The 18,230-nt window shown below is 48.9% G+C and overlaps 4 protein-coding genes across 8 annotated transcripts; 2 read left to right on the forward strand and 2 right to left on the reverse strand.

Moving 5' to 3' along the window:
* The first annotated feature begins 221 nt into the window (after positions 1-221).
* On the forward strand, positions 222-1,437 carry LOC6502285 (mitochondrial fission process protein 1). Its single transcript, XM_001966133.4, has 3 exons — positions 222-441; positions 495-720; positions 782-1,437. The coding sequence occupies exons 1-3, from the start codon at positions 321-323 to the stop codon at positions 942-944; spliced, it is 510 nt and encodes a 169-aa protein (XP_001966169.1). The 5' UTR covers positions 222-320; the 3' UTR covers positions 945-1,437.
* Positions 1,067-7,627, reverse strand: LOC6502120 (glutathione synthetase). 4 transcript variants are annotated; one of them, XM_001966134.4, is made up of 8 exons: positions 7,289-7,627; positions 7,014-7,209; positions 6,743-6,955; positions 5,638-6,020; positions 3,086-3,128; positions 2,015-2,253; positions 1,572-1,956; positions 1,067-1,508 (listed from the first exon to the last, which is right to left on the reverse strand). In XM_001966134.4, the coding sequence occupies exons 2-8, from the start codon at positions 7,170-7,172 to the stop codon at positions 1,209-1,211; spliced, it is 1,722 nt and encodes a 573-aa protein (XP_001966170.2). In that variant the 5' UTR covers positions 7,173-7,209; positions 7,289-7,627; the 3' UTR covers positions 1,067-1,208. The 4 variants fall into 4 exon arrangements, with proteins under 4 accessions (XP_001966170.2, XP_014759941.1, XP_014759940.1 ...); XM_014904455.3 differs by having other exon boundaries at positions 7,328-7,626; XM_014904454.3 differs by lacking the exon at positions 5,638-6,020 and adding an exon at positions 3,633-3,766 and having other exon boundaries at positions 7,328-7,625.
* Positions 7,628-7,671: 44 nt separating this feature from the next.
* LOC116655567 (E3 SUMO-protein ligase ZBED1-like) lies at positions 7,672-8,452 on the forward strand. Of its 2 annotated transcripts, none has more exons than XM_032453497.2 (2): positions 7,672-8,059; positions 8,163-8,452. In XM_032453497.2, the coding sequence occupies exons 1-2, from the start codon at positions 8,006-8,008 to the stop codon at positions 8,337-8,339; spliced, it is 231 nt and encodes a 76-aa protein (XP_032309388.1). In that variant the 5' UTR covers positions 7,672-8,005; the 3' UTR covers positions 8,340-8,452. The 2 variants fall into 2 exon arrangements, with proteins under 2 accessions (XP_032309388.1, XP_032309387.1); XM_032453496.2 differs by having other exon boundaries at positions 7,682-8,030.
* A 581-nt stretch (positions 8,453-9,033) lies between these two features.
* LOC6502119 (ras-responsive element-binding protein 1) lies at positions 9,034-17,946 on the reverse strand. The gene is made up of 3 exons (XM_001966135.4): positions 17,418-17,946; positions 15,086-15,935; positions 9,034-14,656 (listed from the first exon to the last, which is right to left on the reverse strand). The coding sequence occupies exons 2-3, from the start codon at positions 15,908-15,910 to the stop codon at positions 9,782-9,784; spliced, it is 5,700 nt and encodes a 1,899-aa protein (XP_001966171.2). The 5' UTR covers positions 15,911-15,935; positions 17,418-17,946; the 3' UTR covers positions 9,034-9,781.
* Positions 17,947-18,230: the final 284 nt, after the last annotated feature.

Here is an 18,230-nt window from a genome sequence, read left to right on the forward strand (position 1 = left end):
ATTAACAAAAAGTCTATTTGAATTCATTATTCCAACTTACAAGAAAGTTTCAAAACAAACCATGAAAAGCATGAGCAACAAAACAAAAGTACTATTAAATTTTTATCTTTATTTTAGCTTTATGATTAGCTTTTTAGACTTTTATTTTAATCAGCTATATATTGATAATCTCAAAAGTAAAATAAGCTTTTTAGTGTTGCGAAAAAACTGCAAAAAATATCCAACACTGCCAAAATCAGCTGTTCGGAAAGAACAAAGTAAAGAATTACTTAACTGTCATTTGAATTAAAAAATAGTCGGAGTCTTCAAAATATTATAAAATGCCGGAACAAAACAATACTGATCGAAGGACAGATGCTTCCCTAGAAGATGTTGCTTCTTTTAACAAAGAATATTCTAAGGACATGGACATATTCCGCGATACTTTCATACGTTACATGGGTGAGTAGTTGAGATTCTTGTGATTTATTTCGGCTGACGTCATTTAATTAAAGGCTACAGCAATGAAATTGGCGAGGCATTTCGACCCCTGGTATCTAAATCCCTGGTAGCGGCTTCCTACGGCATGGCCATCGGATATGTGTGCACGGATACGTTCGACAAGGCGCTGCGCCTCCGGATGAACGGAGCCCCCAACCGGGAGGTGCTCGTCAAAGGCGGCGATGTGTTCTCCTGGCAGATGCTGGCCTCGGTAACGATTCCCGGCTTAGTAATCAATCGGTAAGTGTTCAGTAATAGCTCTTGTGTTAGATGGATAATTATATTTTTATCCTTTCTGAAGGATAACCTGGGCTACCCGCCTTGCGATGAGACGGGCTCCTGTTGTCTTCCTCAAGACAGTGCCCACACTGGTGGGCCTGGCCAGCATTCCACTGATCGTGCATCCCATCGATAACCTTGTGGATCGTGTGATGGACGCCACATACCGCAAGCACATACGGTAGTGAAGATCGTGCATGTCAGTTACTTGTAATATACCCCTGGTGATAGTGATAGTTATTAATTGGGAAGTGTTCTCGAAGCCAAGCTTTGATGCCAAAATCCATTGTAATGCTCCAAGGATTGCTAGCTTTACAGTTGGTTTATTGCAATCGAGATTAAGTAAAAAAAATAATGTACAACACACTCTACAAAAAAATAAATCTTTATACACAATTGAGGCCACATGGTGGAATGCCGGATTGGGATCACCTCTATCTGGTCCACTACTACTGCTCCTCTTCGTCGTCGCTATCGATCAGATAGGGACTGTCCAGAGCACCTAAGCCGGCCGCCACGCCGCCCTCGTTGGCGGTGGAGAGCTTGGTCCGGAGCATATGACCCGCCTGGTAGTTGTGCACAATGTTATCCGCATCGCCGATCACCACTCCGAAGATGCCCAGCTCTGAGACCATGTCCACGATCTGGGGCGGCATCTCGGCACCAGGACGCACCATATAGCCCTTGGTGAGTGGTGGATGGATAAGATCCATCAGGATCCAAGCAGAGCGTTCCACACGAGACATGCGCTATGGAGAAAACAAGGATTACGATTTTTAGAGTATGAACCACAAACACCAAGTACTCCTTACCTTCAGGGCATCCGGAATATCTACGCCGTAGACGTTGTTGCCACCACCCTCGCGCTGCGGCTTCAGCACAAACTTCTCCGGCGTCTTCAGGGCCATCTCGTAGGAGGCATTGCCCGCCTCGTTGTCGTCCAACGAATACAGTCCGGTAAAGATCTTGCCCACGGCCTTGATTTCCTCCGGATCGTTAATGAAACGCTCCAGCACCGCCGGCTGGGCCAGGGCCTGCTGCACCTTCTTTGTGCCCGCCAAATGGTAATGGATCGAGGGACACTTGATGGCCAACGAGGTCTCCATGAGGTAGCGGGCATCCCACTCCGCCTGCGAGTGATAGTGGCCAGGCTCGTAGCCAGCACGGAAATAGATCACGGCCACCTCCTGCTGACCACTTTGGGAAGAAGAAAAGGCTATAAATAATGGAAGTCAAGGAGAGATTAGTCCCTTACAGCAGCAGCTCCTTGTTCTGGCCCAGCTTTCCTTCGCGGTGGACGTCGCTGAGGGTGCGACGCAGGACCTTGATATGCGGATAGGTCTCGCGGATGTAGAACTCGTGGAATCGCTGGTCGCAGATATTGTACGACACGTCCTCGATGATGAACAGGATCACTGCGTTGGGCCGGGCGTAGATGTCCCAGGCCTTGACCATTCCGTCGCAGAGTCCTGCCAGGGCGTTGTTTTGGGGCATCTGCGGAAGAGAAAACAAATTAATTAGTAAACTATAAGGGAAACCACTAACTAACCTTAAATCAAAGTTGACAATAAAACTCAATTATCAAAAATAGTTATTTTAAAAAATTTCAGAATAAAAAAACTCTTTCAACGCTTTTAAATGTCTTTATCTTTGTCAGTTTTCAACCGATTTCGGAGCGGAATACCTTAAAACGTTCGTGGGTCGATTCTCCACCGATCTGCATCAAAAACTAGCAACAAAATATTTTTTCGAAATTTTTTCAATTTTCGTGGGGGGTCCCCTGCAAAATCCACGATTTCCATCTTTGGCCCAGAGGCATGGCTATATCTTTGCCAATTCTGGACCGATTTTGAAGCGGAATACCTTAAAACGTTCGTGGAGCGATTCTCCACCGATCTGCATCAAAAATTAGAAACAAAATATTTTTTCGAAATTTTTTCAATTTTTGTGGGGGGTCCCCTGCAAAATCCAGGATTTTCATCTTTGGCCCAGAGCCATGGCTATATCTTTGCCAATTCTCAACCGATTTTAGAGCGGAATACCTTAAAACGTTCGTGGAGCGATTCTCCACCGATCTGCATCAAAAATTAGAAACAAAATATTTTTTCGAAATTTTTCCAATTTTTGTGGGGGCTGCCCTTCAAAGTCTAATAATTCAAAGTTGTGGCCCAGAGCCATGGTTATATCTTTGCCAATTCTGGACCGATTTTGGAGCGGATTATCTTAAATTACTTATAGTTCTGTCTCCTACGAATATTAAGTATTAGTTCTATCTTAGCTAGTTGGTAACTATTTTTATTAAATAAATATTGGAAAGTATACTCACATTCTTCAGCTTATCGGCGTGTCCCAGCTCGCTGAGTACGAATCTGCGGCGGGGAAGGTGGTGGGGGGGAGTGGCGGGAGCAGAAAGAGATAGATGATTAGCATTATTTCGTAATCAGTGGACCAACAACAACAGCAACAAACAACAACAAATGTGGGGGGTCTGGGGGCGGATGGGGGTAGTTAGTGTGGCCACAACCTGGAGTGGGTTAGGTGGATGTGTGAGGGGGGTGTCTGGAGTGGGAGGGGGGGATTTTGGAAAAGGGGTGAACTTTGTTAAGAACGTAAAGCTATGGCGGGTTGAAGAAGGACAGGTATATGCAAATAGAAAGAGATGCAACCGCATGCAAATTAAATAAAAAAAATAAAGAATGAAACCGTTATAACCAATTTTTAATATATTTTTTTTTGTAATTATTTTTTACAGGTGAGATTCGTGCAAAGGTGGAAGGGAGGACAGGTGTGCAAGTGTGTGTTTGTGCATTCGAGTGTGTGTGATAGAGATAGATAGAGATAGAGAGAGATAGATAGAGAAGAGCGCTTAATACTTCTGCTGCGGCACCAATTGGGTGGCAATGCCAGCGAAACTGGAGGCCACCGTGTTGATCTCGACCTGCTTTATCGCACAGTCCTCGTACACGTGTGCCATATAGTCGGATCGCAACAGACCGATGCTATAAGCCTGCAATAATGATCATTATACGTTATATATACATTAGGTGCTATTTTTTGTATGTCCTTTTTTTAGGTCAGCCCTTAAAACTACAACTAACTAGCCAGGCCAGTGAAGCAGATATAATTTTTAAAAAAATCATTAATAATATATCTAAAAAATAGTATATAGTAAGTCTTATGCCCGTGGGTCTGGGGCTAGGGATGAAACGGGTGCAGATCGAGAGTTGTAGATCGAGGAATAGAGAAATGGGCGATGAAACGGTGCTACCTTGGACCCCAAAATTCCACCAGCAGCTAATCTAAGGTTCTATTGGGTCTAAAACATATTTATTATTATTTTATAAATTATTAAAAATTATTTTCTATATTTTAATAGCTTTGAATGGAAGTAGACTAAGGTCCACCCTATTTTTCTTTTATATTTTTTTTCATATATTTTTATTTTGAATATTTCAAGTTTATAGATTAAAGTGCACTACATTTTAAGTATTTTTTTAATCTAAAATTTGTGGTTTCGATAATGAACTAAAGCCCACTGCCCGATTTCACAATTATCTGCTAACAGAAACTCATTTTTATCACTTAATCACTCCATCACTCCATCACTTTATCATTCATGTTCTAATCTATTCACAAAATTAAAATTGTTTACGTCATGGCTGGTGGCATTTAATAAAAAATAAATAGAAATAATAAAAATGTGTTTTGTGTTTGAGTTTAAAAATCGGAACTCGGCAGGTGAGACTCGGAAGAGAAACAAAAGTCTGTGTCGATAAGCTTGGCTCCCCAAGTTCTTAAAAATAAACAAAAATAATCACAATAGTGACTGGTGGAACTCTGAAACCCATACTTTTTTAAACGGAAAGAAAATAAATAATATTGCAACTTGTAGTTCCACCTTATCGCTCCATTACGGGGCGTATCTATATCACTTTTGTTTCTATCTCCAGGCCAGGGGGACAGGCGACCTTGGCAATGCGGATTCAATATCCACCCTGGAACCCTCCAACTCTAATTACAAATATTTATCCCAAACCCTTGGATACAGACTTTGGACACTCACTGGGGGTCGGGAAGTAGGAGGGAAGAGTACTTTGAAGCCATGGCGATTAGTTTTTAGCAGCTGGAGTTAGAGTTAGCAGCTTGATCTAGTTTAATAATTTAAGAAGCAGCTGTGGCGGGAGCAGGAGGCAGGAGCAGATCGGTTACAGAGCAGGCAGGTGGCAGGAGCAGGAGGCGGTAGACAGGAAGCGGCAGCAGCAAATCAAATCTACGCAACACTTTCAAGACTCAGTCACAAACGGAACAAAAGAAACATTCAGGCATATGTACAGGATATATATACAAGGATATATACACAGTTTTCAAAATATATTTGGCTAAAAACCGCTAAGATACAAAGGACACACTACAAGCGACATACACAAACACACTGTAAGGCAGAAAAGGATAATACTTTTTAGAAAAATAACACAAAGAGTTCAAAACATCTTTAAAATATTTAAAAATTTATGGATTTTAAAACTTTAATTAATTTTTGAATAAAAATTCTCAAAAATCTCAAATTATTAAGAGTTTCAAAAACAAAACACAAACTAAACTGATTCTATCGCACGGATTACAGATTATATAGTTTCCTGATCTAGTGTGTTAGTGTATCTGTGTATGGATGCAGCGGGGGGGTTAGCGGAGGAAGCAAGCGATGCAATGGAGAGATGATCGAGGTCAGAGGACAGAGGTCAGAGGACAGAGGTCGTGGAATCGGATAGGTCGTATCGAATGTTGCTGGATGTGATGGTGGAGTTGAAAGAGGAGTTGGTGTTGGAGTGGAGAATGGAATGGAGTTTTTTGGGAGGTGTGGTGGACTGTGGACAGCACCTTTGTATGGTTTTACTTGCTGGTCCCAAATGGCCAAAGCCCGAAGCTATCGTATTGATCTCGACTTGTTTCCAGCAGCAGTACGCCGATGGTACGCCCTTCGCCTTCATCTTCTGCTCTGTGGTGGCCTGGCTCAACTGCAGCTCCCTTCGATCATTCTTCGCCCGCTCCGCCGCCGCCGCCACCATCTCCTTCTTGATCTTCTTCTCCTTGTCCTCGCCAGTGCCACCTACAGTCCCATCAGTTTCCGTCCCAACAACAGCAGCAGCAGCAGCAGTTCCAGCCTCATCTGCACCAGCTTTCGATCTAAATGCACGGGGCGAGAGCTCCGGACAGCCGGACTCCAGCATTAGGTCGCTCCGCAGCATTCCCAGTGATATTTTCTTCCGATTTCCGATTTTCCGATTCAGATAGCATAGCGATGCAATGAGTGACGGATTATGGAGCAACAGATTGTGATTGTAGTCGAGATATTTTGTACAATTGCGGGGTTAGGAATTTATTATTTTAATTTTACTTTTTAGTGGGAGGAAGGGGGGTTTCAAAAAAAAATATACAAACGAGAAAAAGCAGAAAGAGTGATAATATTGAAACTGATATTGGCCAAGTCATCAGCCTGTTCCATTAGTCATGAAACTGTGGCATTCCAATATCACTTTCAAGTCAAAAAAAAAAAACATAAGAGAGCTAAGGGCTAGCATTCGGTTTCTATTTTTAAGTTGATGGGTCGGGAACGGATGGCCTACATGGATTTACAAGCGGCTACCTGGGCCAGCCGGCGATAAGGAGTCCGCAGGATGCCCAAATAAATCACGCGAGATTAGCAAACTACAACTGACTGGGGCTGCGACTGCGGAGTGTGCCAGTGCCATTGCCAGTGGCTGTGGCGATTTATGGATTTGGGGAGGAAGGGAGTGGCGATTAGATTGCAACGCGGGTGGAGGGGCCCAATAAATCTAGCTGGCTGCCTGTGGATGTGCTCCCGATGGGAATGAGTGAGATGGGGATGTTGGTTGGTCGGTGGTGATGGTGGTTTAGATGGCATTTGGTGCAAGATCGGATGCATGGATGATGTGACTTTGCCTGCCAGCCGACGGCATCTCACCTGGGTGAAGCCGTGGGCCAGAACCTTCCGGTAGATGTTGAACAGATTCGCTGTGAACTCGTCCACTTTAATCGTCTCCGCCAGGGTGGTGGTGATGAACTCTTCGTCGTGGGCCACGTTGTGCATCAGCCGGTTGATGATGGGCTGCAGGGCCACGGCCTTCTCGAACTCTTTGCGCGGAAACGACGACGGCACCAGCACGAACGGAGCAAACTTCAAGACAACAATCGAATTGTTAGAGAGTCCTTGGCCTCGGCTGGACTGTACTCACGTTCAAGGAGTCGGGACTGAAGGCTGTCTTGGAGCGCATAGCAGCGCCGTGCATGATGGCGTAGTCCTTGGCCTTGGCGGTCACTTCCAGCAATTCGTCCTCGGCCAGCGGCAACCGGATGCAGTTGCGCAGGACTGGTGTATTCGCCTCGCTGGTCATGATGTCGGAATGGTAATAACTGCTGCTGCTGCTACTTCTTCATGGAAAAATAAAGAAAAATAAATAAAAATGTGTATTAGTTTGGGGTTTCGGGGGAGCTGGCGAGGTCTGCTCACCGGGACTGCTTGGTGGGCACTGGGTCTGTGACTGCTCACCTGGCTGAAAATGCTTGCTCTTTTTGCTGGAATTATCTCTGGATTTCGTCAGAGACTGAAAGCGCACACCCTCTACGATTTATTTTGGTTGTTGGTCTCTTTTTTTTTTGGTTTTGGACTCCAACCGTTTCCCTGGCGACACGCACTCGTCCGGCTCTGGGGGGCACACACTCTGAATTTAGATAATTTTGATGTGGATTTGACCCGGCACAGGGCTTCCAATTTTTAACTCAATTCAAGCTGACACGAAACTAAAATGAATCAAAATAAAATCGTTGAACGAAAAATAGAGGTGGAGAAACATCGATGAAAACATCGATGCATCGATGTTTTAAAATTTTCTAGAAACATCGATGTTTTTTCGCCACAATCGATGTTTTTGTCACATCACAATTTTTTTTTTTTTATTGATCCCCGCTTCAAAAAAGACAGGTTTGAATCACCCTACAATGCTGAGCAAGCGGCTAAAGCTTTGGAGCAGGAACTCCATAGTATAATCTAGAAATCTCCAATGGAAAAATCAACACCGCCGATGGAGCCTACACCACCAGTTGAACACGGCCCCTCCAAGGCTTTTTCATTCCTTGATTCTAAATTAAAAGCGAAGATAAATTCACCGCGAGCCGACGCTGTGATCCTACTAAGACAACATCTCGAAACCCAAAACGTGCCGGAAACATGCGACCCACTAAAATATTGGAAGGTGAATCACGGTGGACGGAAGTCCACGAGGTGACGACCTGCATGCCTAGGCGTGCGCGAGGAAACTCTATATATAGCCGAAGTTTTGATTAAGTTAATATCACAAATTTTAAAGTATTCTTTTTTGTTATAGACAAGAGCAGACATATACGAATCGCTGCAACAGGTTGCACTTAAATACTTCTGTGTACCAGGAACATCCTGTGTGTCCGAAAGGAGCTTCAGCAAAGCTGGACAGATAGTGTCGGATCGGCGCACTAGGCTCAAGCCTGGTGTAGTGGACAAGTTAATGTTTATTAAAAAAAATTAAGATATTTTTTCTTAATTAATCGTACCAAAATGTGAATATGATGATCTCTTAGGATTCGGATGATCTTTTTTTTTTATTTAATTGCGAATAAAGCCTTTGTTTCTTTGTTGTAATTTGAAAAATATTAGTCTTTCACTTGCGCTATATTCTCTACTAATAAAAAACAAAAAAAAACATTTTTTTTTTCAAAACATCGATGTTTCACTCGATGTTTTTTTTGAAAACATCGAAAACATCGATGTTTGCGAACATCGATGTTTCTCCACCTCTAACGAAAAACCAAAATACACGACGACCGAGTGTCAGGGATGGACAACAAGCGGCTGCCACCGTCACGAGCGATGGTCGGTGAAGAACTATCGCGCGCTCAACGGTCGACTATCGATATATATAGGGCCTTAAAAGAGCTCTGTTAACCGCAACAGGTGGCTGTAACTTTACAGTGGCGGGCTTTTTAAAATTTCCTTAATCTCTCATCTAGAGAGTTTCCATTTTCTCAAGAGTTTAACGCTCTTAAAATTGAAAAATAAAAAACATTCAACGTTTTCTTTCATCGCTATTTTATTTGAATTCAATTTGTAATCCATTCTCGTTGCTTCGTATATAGTATAGTATATAGGCATGCAGTGGGTATGTAATCGTTCGTTTATCTTAAAAATGCTTTGGTTATTGCTGTAAGAAGTCCACTAACTTGTAATTAATATAAGAATCATGCTTTCCGTGTATTTAATAGCTAATATTTAGTAATATTTAGTGTGTAGGCTACAGCAATGAATGAGTTTCTTTAAATAAGATCCTTAAAAAAAAACATGCGCCTAAAACTAGAGTCTTATCGGATAATTTGACTTACAATTTTGTTTGTTTTTAGTTTATATTGTTTATAGTTTATCTTTGTTTCTTAATGAATATATTTAAGCCACGCTGCGGTTTCTCAAGGCCTCTTTCAATGTACATATTTTTTTATAATATTTTTGTGTAATTTTTAATTTTTAATTTATGTTTCTTGTGTTTTTTTTGTGTGTTTGTGAAAGTCTTGTTTGTTGTCATGAAAAATGTTCGTTGTTTTTCGATTGCTGCTACTTAAGTTCTTAAGTTTAAAAATTTATATTTAAAATTAACCTACGGCTAGGAAAAAAAATGGTTGCTTCAAAAAAAAAAAATGGTGTTTTTAAATGTTTTTTGATTTGATGGTTAAACCGTTAGAATAAGTTTCAAAAAAAATATGAGGGGAGTGTTTGCGAATGGGTCTCTTTTTTTGAGTTATTTTTTAAGTTTTTTAAGTTGTTTTTTAAGTACTATAATTTACTGAAAACTATTTAAGCTTTGGTATACGTAAGGCTGCTTCTTCTACTCTCTTCTACCCTTTTTTTAAATTTAAATATTAATTTCTGTTTTTTAAGAAATATGTGGTTCTCCCAGCAGTATCTTATGGCTTTCAAGATCTATTTGTTGTCCACCCCGAGGAGCTTGGCCGCCTCGTCGGCCGAGGAGAGCAGCTTGTTGAGGATGCCCTGGTCGCTGATCCCCAACAGATTCCCGATCAGATCCGTGCTGGAGCCCGAGGGGGCCGTCGCCTCGCCCAGGTTCTCCTTGTGCTCCCCCGCCAGCCGGCTGGCCCGCCACTCCGTCGCCTTGTCCAGCAGCTCGTGCAGCTTCGGCAGCTTCAGGCCCAACTTGCCGCTCACCGTGTTGTTGTTGTTGTTGTTGGTGTGGCAGCTGTTGTTGTTGTTGGCGGTGGTGGATGTGGGCGGAGCCGGAGTGCCAGGTGGGCTGCTGCTCACCTGCTCATCATCGGAGCAGTCAGAGCCGGGGGCATCGCCGTTATGGGCACGTCCACTGTGCTTCTTCATGTGCCGGAGCATGCTGTGCTTGAGGGTGAACTTCCGGAGGCAGGTCTCGCACTGGAAAGGGCGCTCTCCGGAGTGGGTGCGCATGTGGCGGCGCAGGTCCTCGGTGGACCAGAAGCGGCGCACGCAGAAGGCGCAGATCACCTTCCGGTTGCTGTAGTCCGGGTACTTGCCACGGCCTCCGGCTCCACCGACCACGCCGTTGGTGGCCTCATCGTCGGAGTGGGGCTGCTGGCTGGCTGGTGGGGGCTGGTTGGGGTTCCCCGAAGCCGACTCGCCCAGCACGGGCTCGTTCTCGATGGCGCCCTTGGCGAGGAGCAGGGCGAACTCGTGGGCATGGGCCTGCTTGATGTGCTCGAGGCACTGCAGCCGGTCGGCGAAGGAGCCCTCGCACAAGTGGCACTTGTAGGGCAGATCTCCGCCAGCTTGAGCATCTAGTCCGCCGGGCGTGACGACTCCCGGGGTGCCGGGGACAGTGGCAGCCACGGCGGCGGCTGCGGCCATCTGGGCAGCCAACTTCTGGATGAGCTGCTGGCGTTCGCGCTCCTTCTCCTTCTCGGCCAGCTCCCGCTCGCGCTCCAGCTCCAGTTCGCGCTCCCGCTCCAGCTCCCGCTCCCGGGCACGCTCCAGTTCGCGTTCACGCTCGCGCTCCGCCTCCTGGCGACGGCGCTGCTCCTCCAGCTCGATCTCCTCGACGGACTTGGGCACGGGAATCGGCTCGCTGACGTCCTCGGTGGGCACGTAGACGGACATGGCGGACTCGACGTTGCCGTGCTTGCGCAGCAGGTGGCGGTCGCAGTTGCTCTTGGTGGTGAAGAGCAGGGGGCAGTGGGAGCACTTGAAGGGCTTCTGGCCGGTGTGGGTGAGGATGTGGCGGCGCAGGGAGCTGCTCCACGGGAACATGCGCTGGCAGTACGGGCAGGAGACCCTGTTGGGGGCCAGGCTGTAGGCGGACTTCTTCTTCGGCTCGCTGCTGGAGGAGCTGCTGGTGACGTCCTCGGTGCCGCTGTTGTTGCTCTCGGAGGCGCTGCCGGAGGCCACTAGGCCCTCCTCGTCGCTCTGCTCCATGTGGTTGGCCACGTCGCTGGGCCGGAAGTAGCTGTTGAAGCTCATGTTCTGGCTGGTGGCGTTGTCCACCAGCTTGGCCACCGGCACCAGGTCCTGCGACTCGTCCTTGAACGGCGAACTGGCCACCTCCTTGAGGGACTTGGCCACGGACTCCGCCTGGGCGATCATCGTCTTCAGGGTGCTGGGAGCGGGCGGAGCGATCTGCTCCAGTTGCTGCTCCTTCGCCGGAGGCGGGGGCGTGGTCATGGGCTTGCCGGCCTTGATGGCCTGCTCCAGGATGGTCTCAGCGGTCTTCTGGGCCGCCTCGAGAGGCAGTTGCTCTGTGAGTGGCTTCGGCAGTTCCAGTTCCTCCATCTTGACCTCCGGCTGGTCCTCCTCCTCGTCGCGTGGCAGTGGCTCCTCGTCGGCAATGATCTCGGGCTCGTCCTCCGGCTCATCCTCCTCCTCCTCCTCGTCGTCCTCCTCGAAGTCGTCCACCTCCTCCACGTCGTTGTCGTTCTCGTCCTCGTCGATGATCAGTTTGGGCTCATCGTCGTCCATGGAGACCATGGGCACTCCGTTTCCCGTCTGTCCGCTGCCGCCGTTGTGCAGTGCAGAGTTGGGCGGCGGAGTGGCCAGCGGATAGCCGAAGTGCAGGAGGGGATTGCCGGACACACTGCTTGATCCGTGGGCCAGGGCCTGCTGCAGCAGATCTGTGTTCTTGTGGGCCTTCAGTTGCTGGGCCAGAATGGCGTACTTCACCTGCTCCGAGATGGGGGCATGACCGTGTCCGTGACCATGGCCGGGATGATGATGAGCTCCGGAGCCGACGCCAGAGGATGACACGCCGGGAACTCCCATGCCAGCGGCAGCAGCTGCGGCGGCGGCAGCGGCAGCGGCGTTGGAGGCGCCACGTCCGCGCATCACATGGTGGCCGCTCCTCTGGCGCTGGGCATAGAACTGGGGGTGCTGCTGCTTCACGTGGCGCTCCATGTTGCTGCGGAGGGTGAAGCGGGCGGAGCAGTGCTCGCAGGCGAAGGGGCGCTCGGTGCGGTAGCGGCGCTGCTTCTGCTTCGGCATCAGGACGCCGTTCTTGATGACCATCTTGACGGGCCCGCCCGGAGGCACTGGCACGCCCACACCACCCATTGGCAGAGGGTTCAGGCCCCGGGTAGGCGGACTCACCAGCGGTGAGGGCTTCTCCGGATTGGCCTGCGGCGGCGGCGGAGCCATGAAGGCACCATAGAGGTACGAGAAGCCAGGACCCTGGGACTGGAGCATGAGGCTGCGGAAAAGTTGCTGGACATACTGGGAGGCGGCATCACCGGCGACTCCGGCGAAGAGCTGCTGCTGGGCGAGGAGCAACTGCTGCTGCTCCAGGGCGGCGGCCAAGTCCGGGGTGCCAGGCACTCCCGGCGGAGGCACCAGCGGAGCCGGATTCGGTGTGGGTGTCGGGGTAATGGCCGCCGATCCGCTCGATGGCTTCTTGCTGAGATCCAGCACGTCCATGCTGAAGTCCAGGGCGGCGCTGGGCGAGCTCTTCTCCTGGCTGGGCTTCTTGTCCACCAGCTGGTCCAGACTCTTCACCTGGATCTTCAGCGGGGGCTGCTGGGGGGCAGCTGCTCCTCCGACAGATCCACCCGCTGGCTGATTCTCGCCGAGAAGCATGTGCTTCAGCTGGGAGCTGCTCTCCGGGAGCGGTGGCGGTGGTGGCGGCGGAGTCGGACTGATCGAGCGGAAGCTCAGGTCCAGATCCTCGCCCAGCCGGGACTTGCCGTCCTCGCCGCAGCCGGCGTCCTCCGCCGGATGGTAGATGATGGCGCGCTTCACCTCCTCCCGGCTGGTCTTGCCGTGCCGGTTCCGCAGGTGCCGCTCGCAGTTGGCCTTGGTGGTGAAGGCGTAGTTGCAGACGGCGCACTCGTAGGGACGATCTCCGTTGTGGGTGCGCATGTGCCGCACCAGGGCGGCCTTGTCGCAGACGGCGTAGGGGCACATGTTGCACCGGAACGGCCCGGCCGGACCCACTGAACCCAGATGGACACGATTGTGGCCCTTGAGGGCGCGCAGATTGGGGAATACGGCGGTGCAGAGCTTGCAGGGGAACTCTCCCCGCAACTTCATCCGCCGGAACTCCGAGGTGAAGGCATCCTGGGCCTCCTCCTCCTGGTCACGGCCGTCCAGGCTGTACTGGCTGGAGCTGGGCGTGTTCACCGACTGCTCGAAGTTGCGCAGGAAGCTGCTGGTGCAGCTGGAGCTGGTCATGTTCAGGATGCTCTGGATGTCGGCCAGGTCCTTGCTGTCCGCCGGCTCGTGCTTGATGGGCGACGGCGGATGCTCGCCAGAGGTCTTGCCCTTGAGGTAGAGCTGCTGGAAGAAGTCCTGGTCGGCTGGTCGGCGCTGGTCGGCCAAACGTTGCTTCTCCATCCGCAGACGTCTCTCCGCATCCTCATCATCCTCGTCCTCGGCATCGTCGTCGCCGTGGAGCGGGGAGCTGCTGGCGCCCAGAAGAGGCGGCAGTCCCACTCCCACTGGACGTCCTAGTCCCCCACGACAGCAGTGGGCCTGCAACTGGCGGTGGCTGGCGAAGATCACCTCGCAGTCACGACACTTGGCCGGGATGTCCGAATGCCGGGCGTCCAGGTGGTCGCACAGCGATGGCAGGGTCTCGAAGTCCCCGGCTCCGCAGGCGGGGCAGCTGAGCAGGAGCGCCGGCGAGGCGGCCGACGAGGGGGACACAGAGCGGGAGGCAGCTCCCGAGGCACTGGCACCGGCCAGCAAAGTGGCCACATCCGGGGTGGATGTCAGCATGGCCACATCCGCCTCCTCATCGACATCGTCGTGATCCTGGTCCTCCTCCTCCTCCTCCTGCTCGTGCTCGCTCTCGATGACATTGTTGTTGATGGTGGTCTTGAGGCCGCGACGGTTCTGGTGGTGATGCTTCACCTCCTCCTCCAGCTCCAGGTCCAGCTCCATGTCCTTGTGGTTGTGGTTGGCCTTCTGCGAGTTGTTGTTGTTGTTGTGGGTGAGGGAGGAGCTGCTGCGACTGCGGCTATGCCCACTGGAGGCATCTGTGGAGCAGCTGGCATCGCTCTCGTAGCTCTCCGCCCGACCCGACAGCGACTGCTGGGCGGGATTGAGGCTCTGTTGCTGGTGGAGGTGGTGCTGCTGCTGCTGCTGCATCTGTTGCTGCTGCTGCTGGGCAGGATGTGACTGTTGCTGGCGTCGCTGCTGCTGCTGCTGCTGATGGGATTGGGACTGTGACTGGGACTGGGACTGGTTCGCCTGGTGCTGCTTGTGGGTGCGCATGTGGCGGTGCATGTTCCCGTTGGTGGTGAAGGTCAGGTGGCAGTAGCGGCAGTTGAAGGGACGCTCGCCGGTGTGCACCAGCACGTGTCGGTCCAGGGATGAGGCGGACGAGAGCACCTGTTCCCCAAAAGAGAGGCGGCGAGGGTAGAGAGAGAGAAAGAGAGAGCGTTAAGCGGGAGAACAGGTGAGTAATTGCAGGGGAGGTGGGGAAACTCCACTACACCTGTCAGTACAGTGGGCACTGACTAATAGTGCACTAGTATTTTTTTTTTTTTTATTAAAATTCTAATTTTAAGATTAATGGTATTGAGGTTATGATTTTAGGGTTTCAAATTCTTAAATTTTAAATACAAAGTTTTAAATAATTCTTCGCTAATAACAAAATACTAAATATATTTTTAAATATTTAACCAAAAAAAAAGTTATAATCATTTAGTTTTAATATTTTCAGAAACTGTTTTTAGAATCTTTTAAATAAATATTTTTTTCTAAAAACTATTTCAAAACCCTTTCCCCCTTAGCGAGTTACCCCTGTAGCTGACTCACCTTGGAGCAGATGCGGCAGGTGAAGTTCTCGGTGTCCCCGTTGGCGTAGTTGTGGCACCGAATGTGATTGGTGAACTCGTGGGGCGTGGCACTGACCACCTCGCAGATGGGGCACACGTACTTCATGTGCTCGTCCCCCGCCCCGATGCCGGACTCGCCGCTGGAGAGGCACAGGCCACCTTGCGGCGAAGATCCACCGGATCCGGCGCTGCTGCTGCCGCTGCTACTGTTGCTGCTGCTGGCCGATTGCGTCGCAGTTGCTGCTGCCGTTGACGTCGCTGTCGCTGAGCTGCTGTTGTTGCCCAAGTAGCCGCTGTGGCCGGTGGTGTCCACGAATCCCGATTCCGAGAGACTGGAGACAGCCGCCACCGCAGCTGCCGAGCGATTTAAACGGAACTTCTTGCGCAGCGAACTGGCGTCGCTGCCGCTGCCGTCCAGCACGATGCTGGCGTTGCGTCGCTGCTTTTGGCGACCGTGGGGGCGGGCCCCGGGCGCTGATGCTTCCTCCTCCTCCTCGTCCTCGTCGCTGAGCAGGTCCTGGTGGTGATGTTGGAGCTGGCGCAGTTTACGTTTGCGCGACGTCGCTGTCGCCACTTCGTGTGGCGTCGACGTCGGCTGCAGCACCAGACTGCCGCTGCCGCCGACGCCGCCGCCGCTGCTGACTGCGCTGAGCTTTTTGGGCGTGCGTCCCAAGTCCAGGTGCTCCAGCGAGGATTCCGAGGTGGTGGAGTCCCGCCTCTGGCGCTCCATCTCGTTCTCTGTGGTGTTTGTGTTGGTGTTGTTGCTGGTATTGTGCTGCTGCTGCTGCTGCTGTGCTGCCAGCATTGTGACGTGTGTGCTCTGCCGCTGCCTGGTGGAGAGAGAAGAGAAAGAGAAATAGGGAATCGTGAGAACACGAACTCTGCAAGGATATCGAAAGCTGCACGCCACTAGAGATGGCCAGCTTTCGATTAAATCAAGTGTAGATCATCAAAATTAATCAATAATTGTATTTCTAGAGAATGGACACGGATTCTCTTCTGTTTTCTTTCCCAAAACAATCAGATCCGCTGCGAAAACTGATCTGCCACCAGACTCTGCCCCCACTGCCGCGTAATTCTAGAACACATCTTGTCCATAAACAGCTGATCGGAAACGTATACAATCCGCAGATGTGGATGCAGTTCGAGATACAGATACCGATACTCTATAATGAGCCTCCTCCATAATGACAACCGAGACCAAGCCAAATAAACAGAAATACTAAAAACAGAAGCAGAAATCGAAGTCGCAATCGAAATCGAAATCGCTTTCAAATGAAACTCCAATTAGAGGAATTCGCGACTGTTGCAAGTGCAGAGCCATTCAGTTGTAGCTCTGATGGAGGTGTAGTAATATCTATATTATATATATGTTTGTTTGTATTTCCGAAGCTTATCTATTCTGTTTTCCGAATGAAAAATGTGGGCAAGCTCATTAACATTACCGTTATCAAGGCTATGACTATTAGTGTTGTTCCAATTTGTATTTTTTTTGTGGCATTCAGAGGCCCATTCGAAAATCCTAAACTTTCCAAAAACAAAACTCCACGAGAGGCTGACCCATCAACAAAACGATAACATATATATATATATTTTTATATATAATTTTTTGTAGTATTTGTGTTTCATTTTGGTTGGCTGATTTCAATTTCGACATGACTCACTTGGTAGATAAAGGCTCCCAAATCGGAATCAAGTATTTCACACCTTTATGACACTGGGATTTATCAATGAATGGAGTGCCGTCCAGGTGCGAGGCCCAAAATAGGCGTCTAAACGCAAAAACCTGGTGTGAAATGAACCGTTTTGACATTAGACATCAAACATTAAACAGATCATCACTCTGAATTAACCCCTTGACGGGGTTACTCCCATCAGAGCCATCCCTGTGATAATTTCTGGAACCAGAGCGTGTCTGAGTCAAAGTTCAAGGGTTATCTTCATTTTTCGCGCAAAACTTGACCCGAAAAATGGGTAGAAAATTAGGGGAAGGATAACCAAATTGAAATGTTATCTGGGAGAGTTTTGTGGAATATTTTAAGGTAATTAATCGGGTCATGGTGAGGTGGTTGATTAATTGGATTTCGAAAACGTTTTCGAAAAATTAACTTTGTCGGGGGATGGGTTTTTGAAGTCCTAGGCTAGTAACTCCCATTAACTTTAGTTACTATCTCTAAATATATCCTTCTGATAATCCATTTTCTTTCGGCTTGACTGGCTTTTCCGCAACAACAACAACATCACTCACTCACTCAGCACAAAAACAAAAAATCTGAGAATTATCCGAAAATAGCACGATGGAAGTTAATTACCTTTATTTCTGTTTAATTTTTGTATCTTTTATTTTTCGACAAGTTGCGACGGCATTCCCACATCAATTTTTGTTGAGCGTTAAATAATATTATAATATTATTTATTTTTGGTAACTTTTTGTTGTTGAAATATGGATATATTTTGAAAATATATTTTTGTTTATATTTTTTTTTTATTCGTATTTCTGGTAGCACACTTAGCACACTTTGGGCGATCACACTTCTTTGGTATTTTTAGCGACAAAAAAATTGTAAGTTTTGCGGTAATCCAAGGAGTTAACTTAAAAAAAATATTCTTTGTTTTTTTTTAGCACTCGTAGTTTTTGTTTTTAAGAGTTTTTTTAGCTCCAATTTTTTGTATGTTTTTTTGTTAAGTTTTTTGAAGTTGTATCTGCTTTCTGCAATTGCTTTTTGCCGCGCACGAGTTCTGAGCGCAGCCGCAGCGCAACGTCAAGTAACGGTTCACCGTTCGGCAGTGCAGATGAAGCTCGAATGTATCTACGTATCTACGAAGTTGTACTTATAAAAGAGCAAAGCGCGCCGCGCGCCGCACGCCGCTCAGCCGGCAGCGCTGTCGCCGAGAGCAGCAGAGCGGCTGAGAGGCCCCGAGCGCAGTTATCTTTTCGTCTTCGAGAGGGAAAGAGAGCAGGCATGCTGCTGCTGCTGCTGCTCTTGCTTCTGCTGCTGCTGCTGCTGTGTCCTCTCTGCTGCTGCTCCTGCTGGTGTGTGCGTGCGGCGGCTGCTTGGCTGCATTAGTGTGCGTTAGATAAAAGTGCAGAGCAGCAGCAGAGGGAATGAGAGCGAGCCAATGAG

Source organism: Drosophila ananassae, chromosome XL, assembly GCF_017639315.1.
Source record: "Drosophila ananassae strain 14024-0371.13 chromosome XL, ASM1763931v2, whole genome shotgun sequence".
NCBI classification, from domain to species: domain Eukaryota; kingdom Metazoa; phylum Arthropoda; class Insecta; order Diptera; family Drosophilidae; genus Drosophila; species Drosophila ananassae.

What these genes read in the sequence shown, in the direction of transcription:
- LOC6502285 (XM_001966133.4), top strand. Translation starts at nt 321, where the DNA reads ATGCCGGAACAAAACAATACTGATCGAAGGACAGATGCTTCCCTAGAA. An exon ending in TACTTTCATACGTTACATGG is followed by an intron (nt 442 to 494) that starts GTGAGTAGTTGA and finishes ATTTAATTAAAG; the next exon opens with GCTACAGCAATGAAATTGGC. An exon ending in CCCGGCTTAGTAATCAATCG is followed by an intron (nt 721 to 781) that starts GTAAGTGTTCAG and finishes TCCTTTCTGAAG; the next exon opens with GATAACCTGGGCTACCCGCC.
- LOC6502120 (XM_001966134.4), bottom strand. Translation starts at nt 7,172, where the DNA reads ATGACCAGCGAGGCGAATACACCAGTCCTGCGCAACTGCATCCGGTTG. An exon ending in GCAAGTAAAACCATACAAAG is followed by an intron (nt 3,129 to 5,637) that starts GTGCTGTCCACA and finishes TCCCCGCCGCAG; the next exon opens with ATTCGTACTCAGCGAGCTGG. An exon ending in CAGAACAAGGAGCTGCTGCT is followed by an intron (nt 1,957 to 2,014) that starts GTAAGGGACTAA and finishes TTCTTCCCAAAG; the next exon opens with TGGTCAGCAGGAGGTGGCCG.
- LOC116655567 (XM_032453496.2), top strand. Translation starts at nt 7,839, where the DNA reads ATGGAAAAATCAACACCGCCGATGGAGCCTACACCACCAGTTGAACAC. An exon ending in ACCCACTAAAATATTGGAAG is followed by an intron (nt 8,031 to 8,162) that starts GTGAATCACGGT and finishes TTTTTGTTATAG; the next exon opens with ACAAGAGCAGACATATACGA.
- LOC6502119 (XM_001966135.4), bottom strand. Translation starts at nt 15,910, where the DNA reads ATGCTGGCAGCACAGCAGCAGCAGCAGCAGCACAATACCAGCAACAAC. An exon ending in CCTGCCGCATCTGCTCCAAG is followed by an intron (nt 14,657 to 15,085) that starts GTGAGTCAGCTA and finishes TTTGGGGAACAG; the next exon opens with GTGCTCTCGTCCGCCTCATC.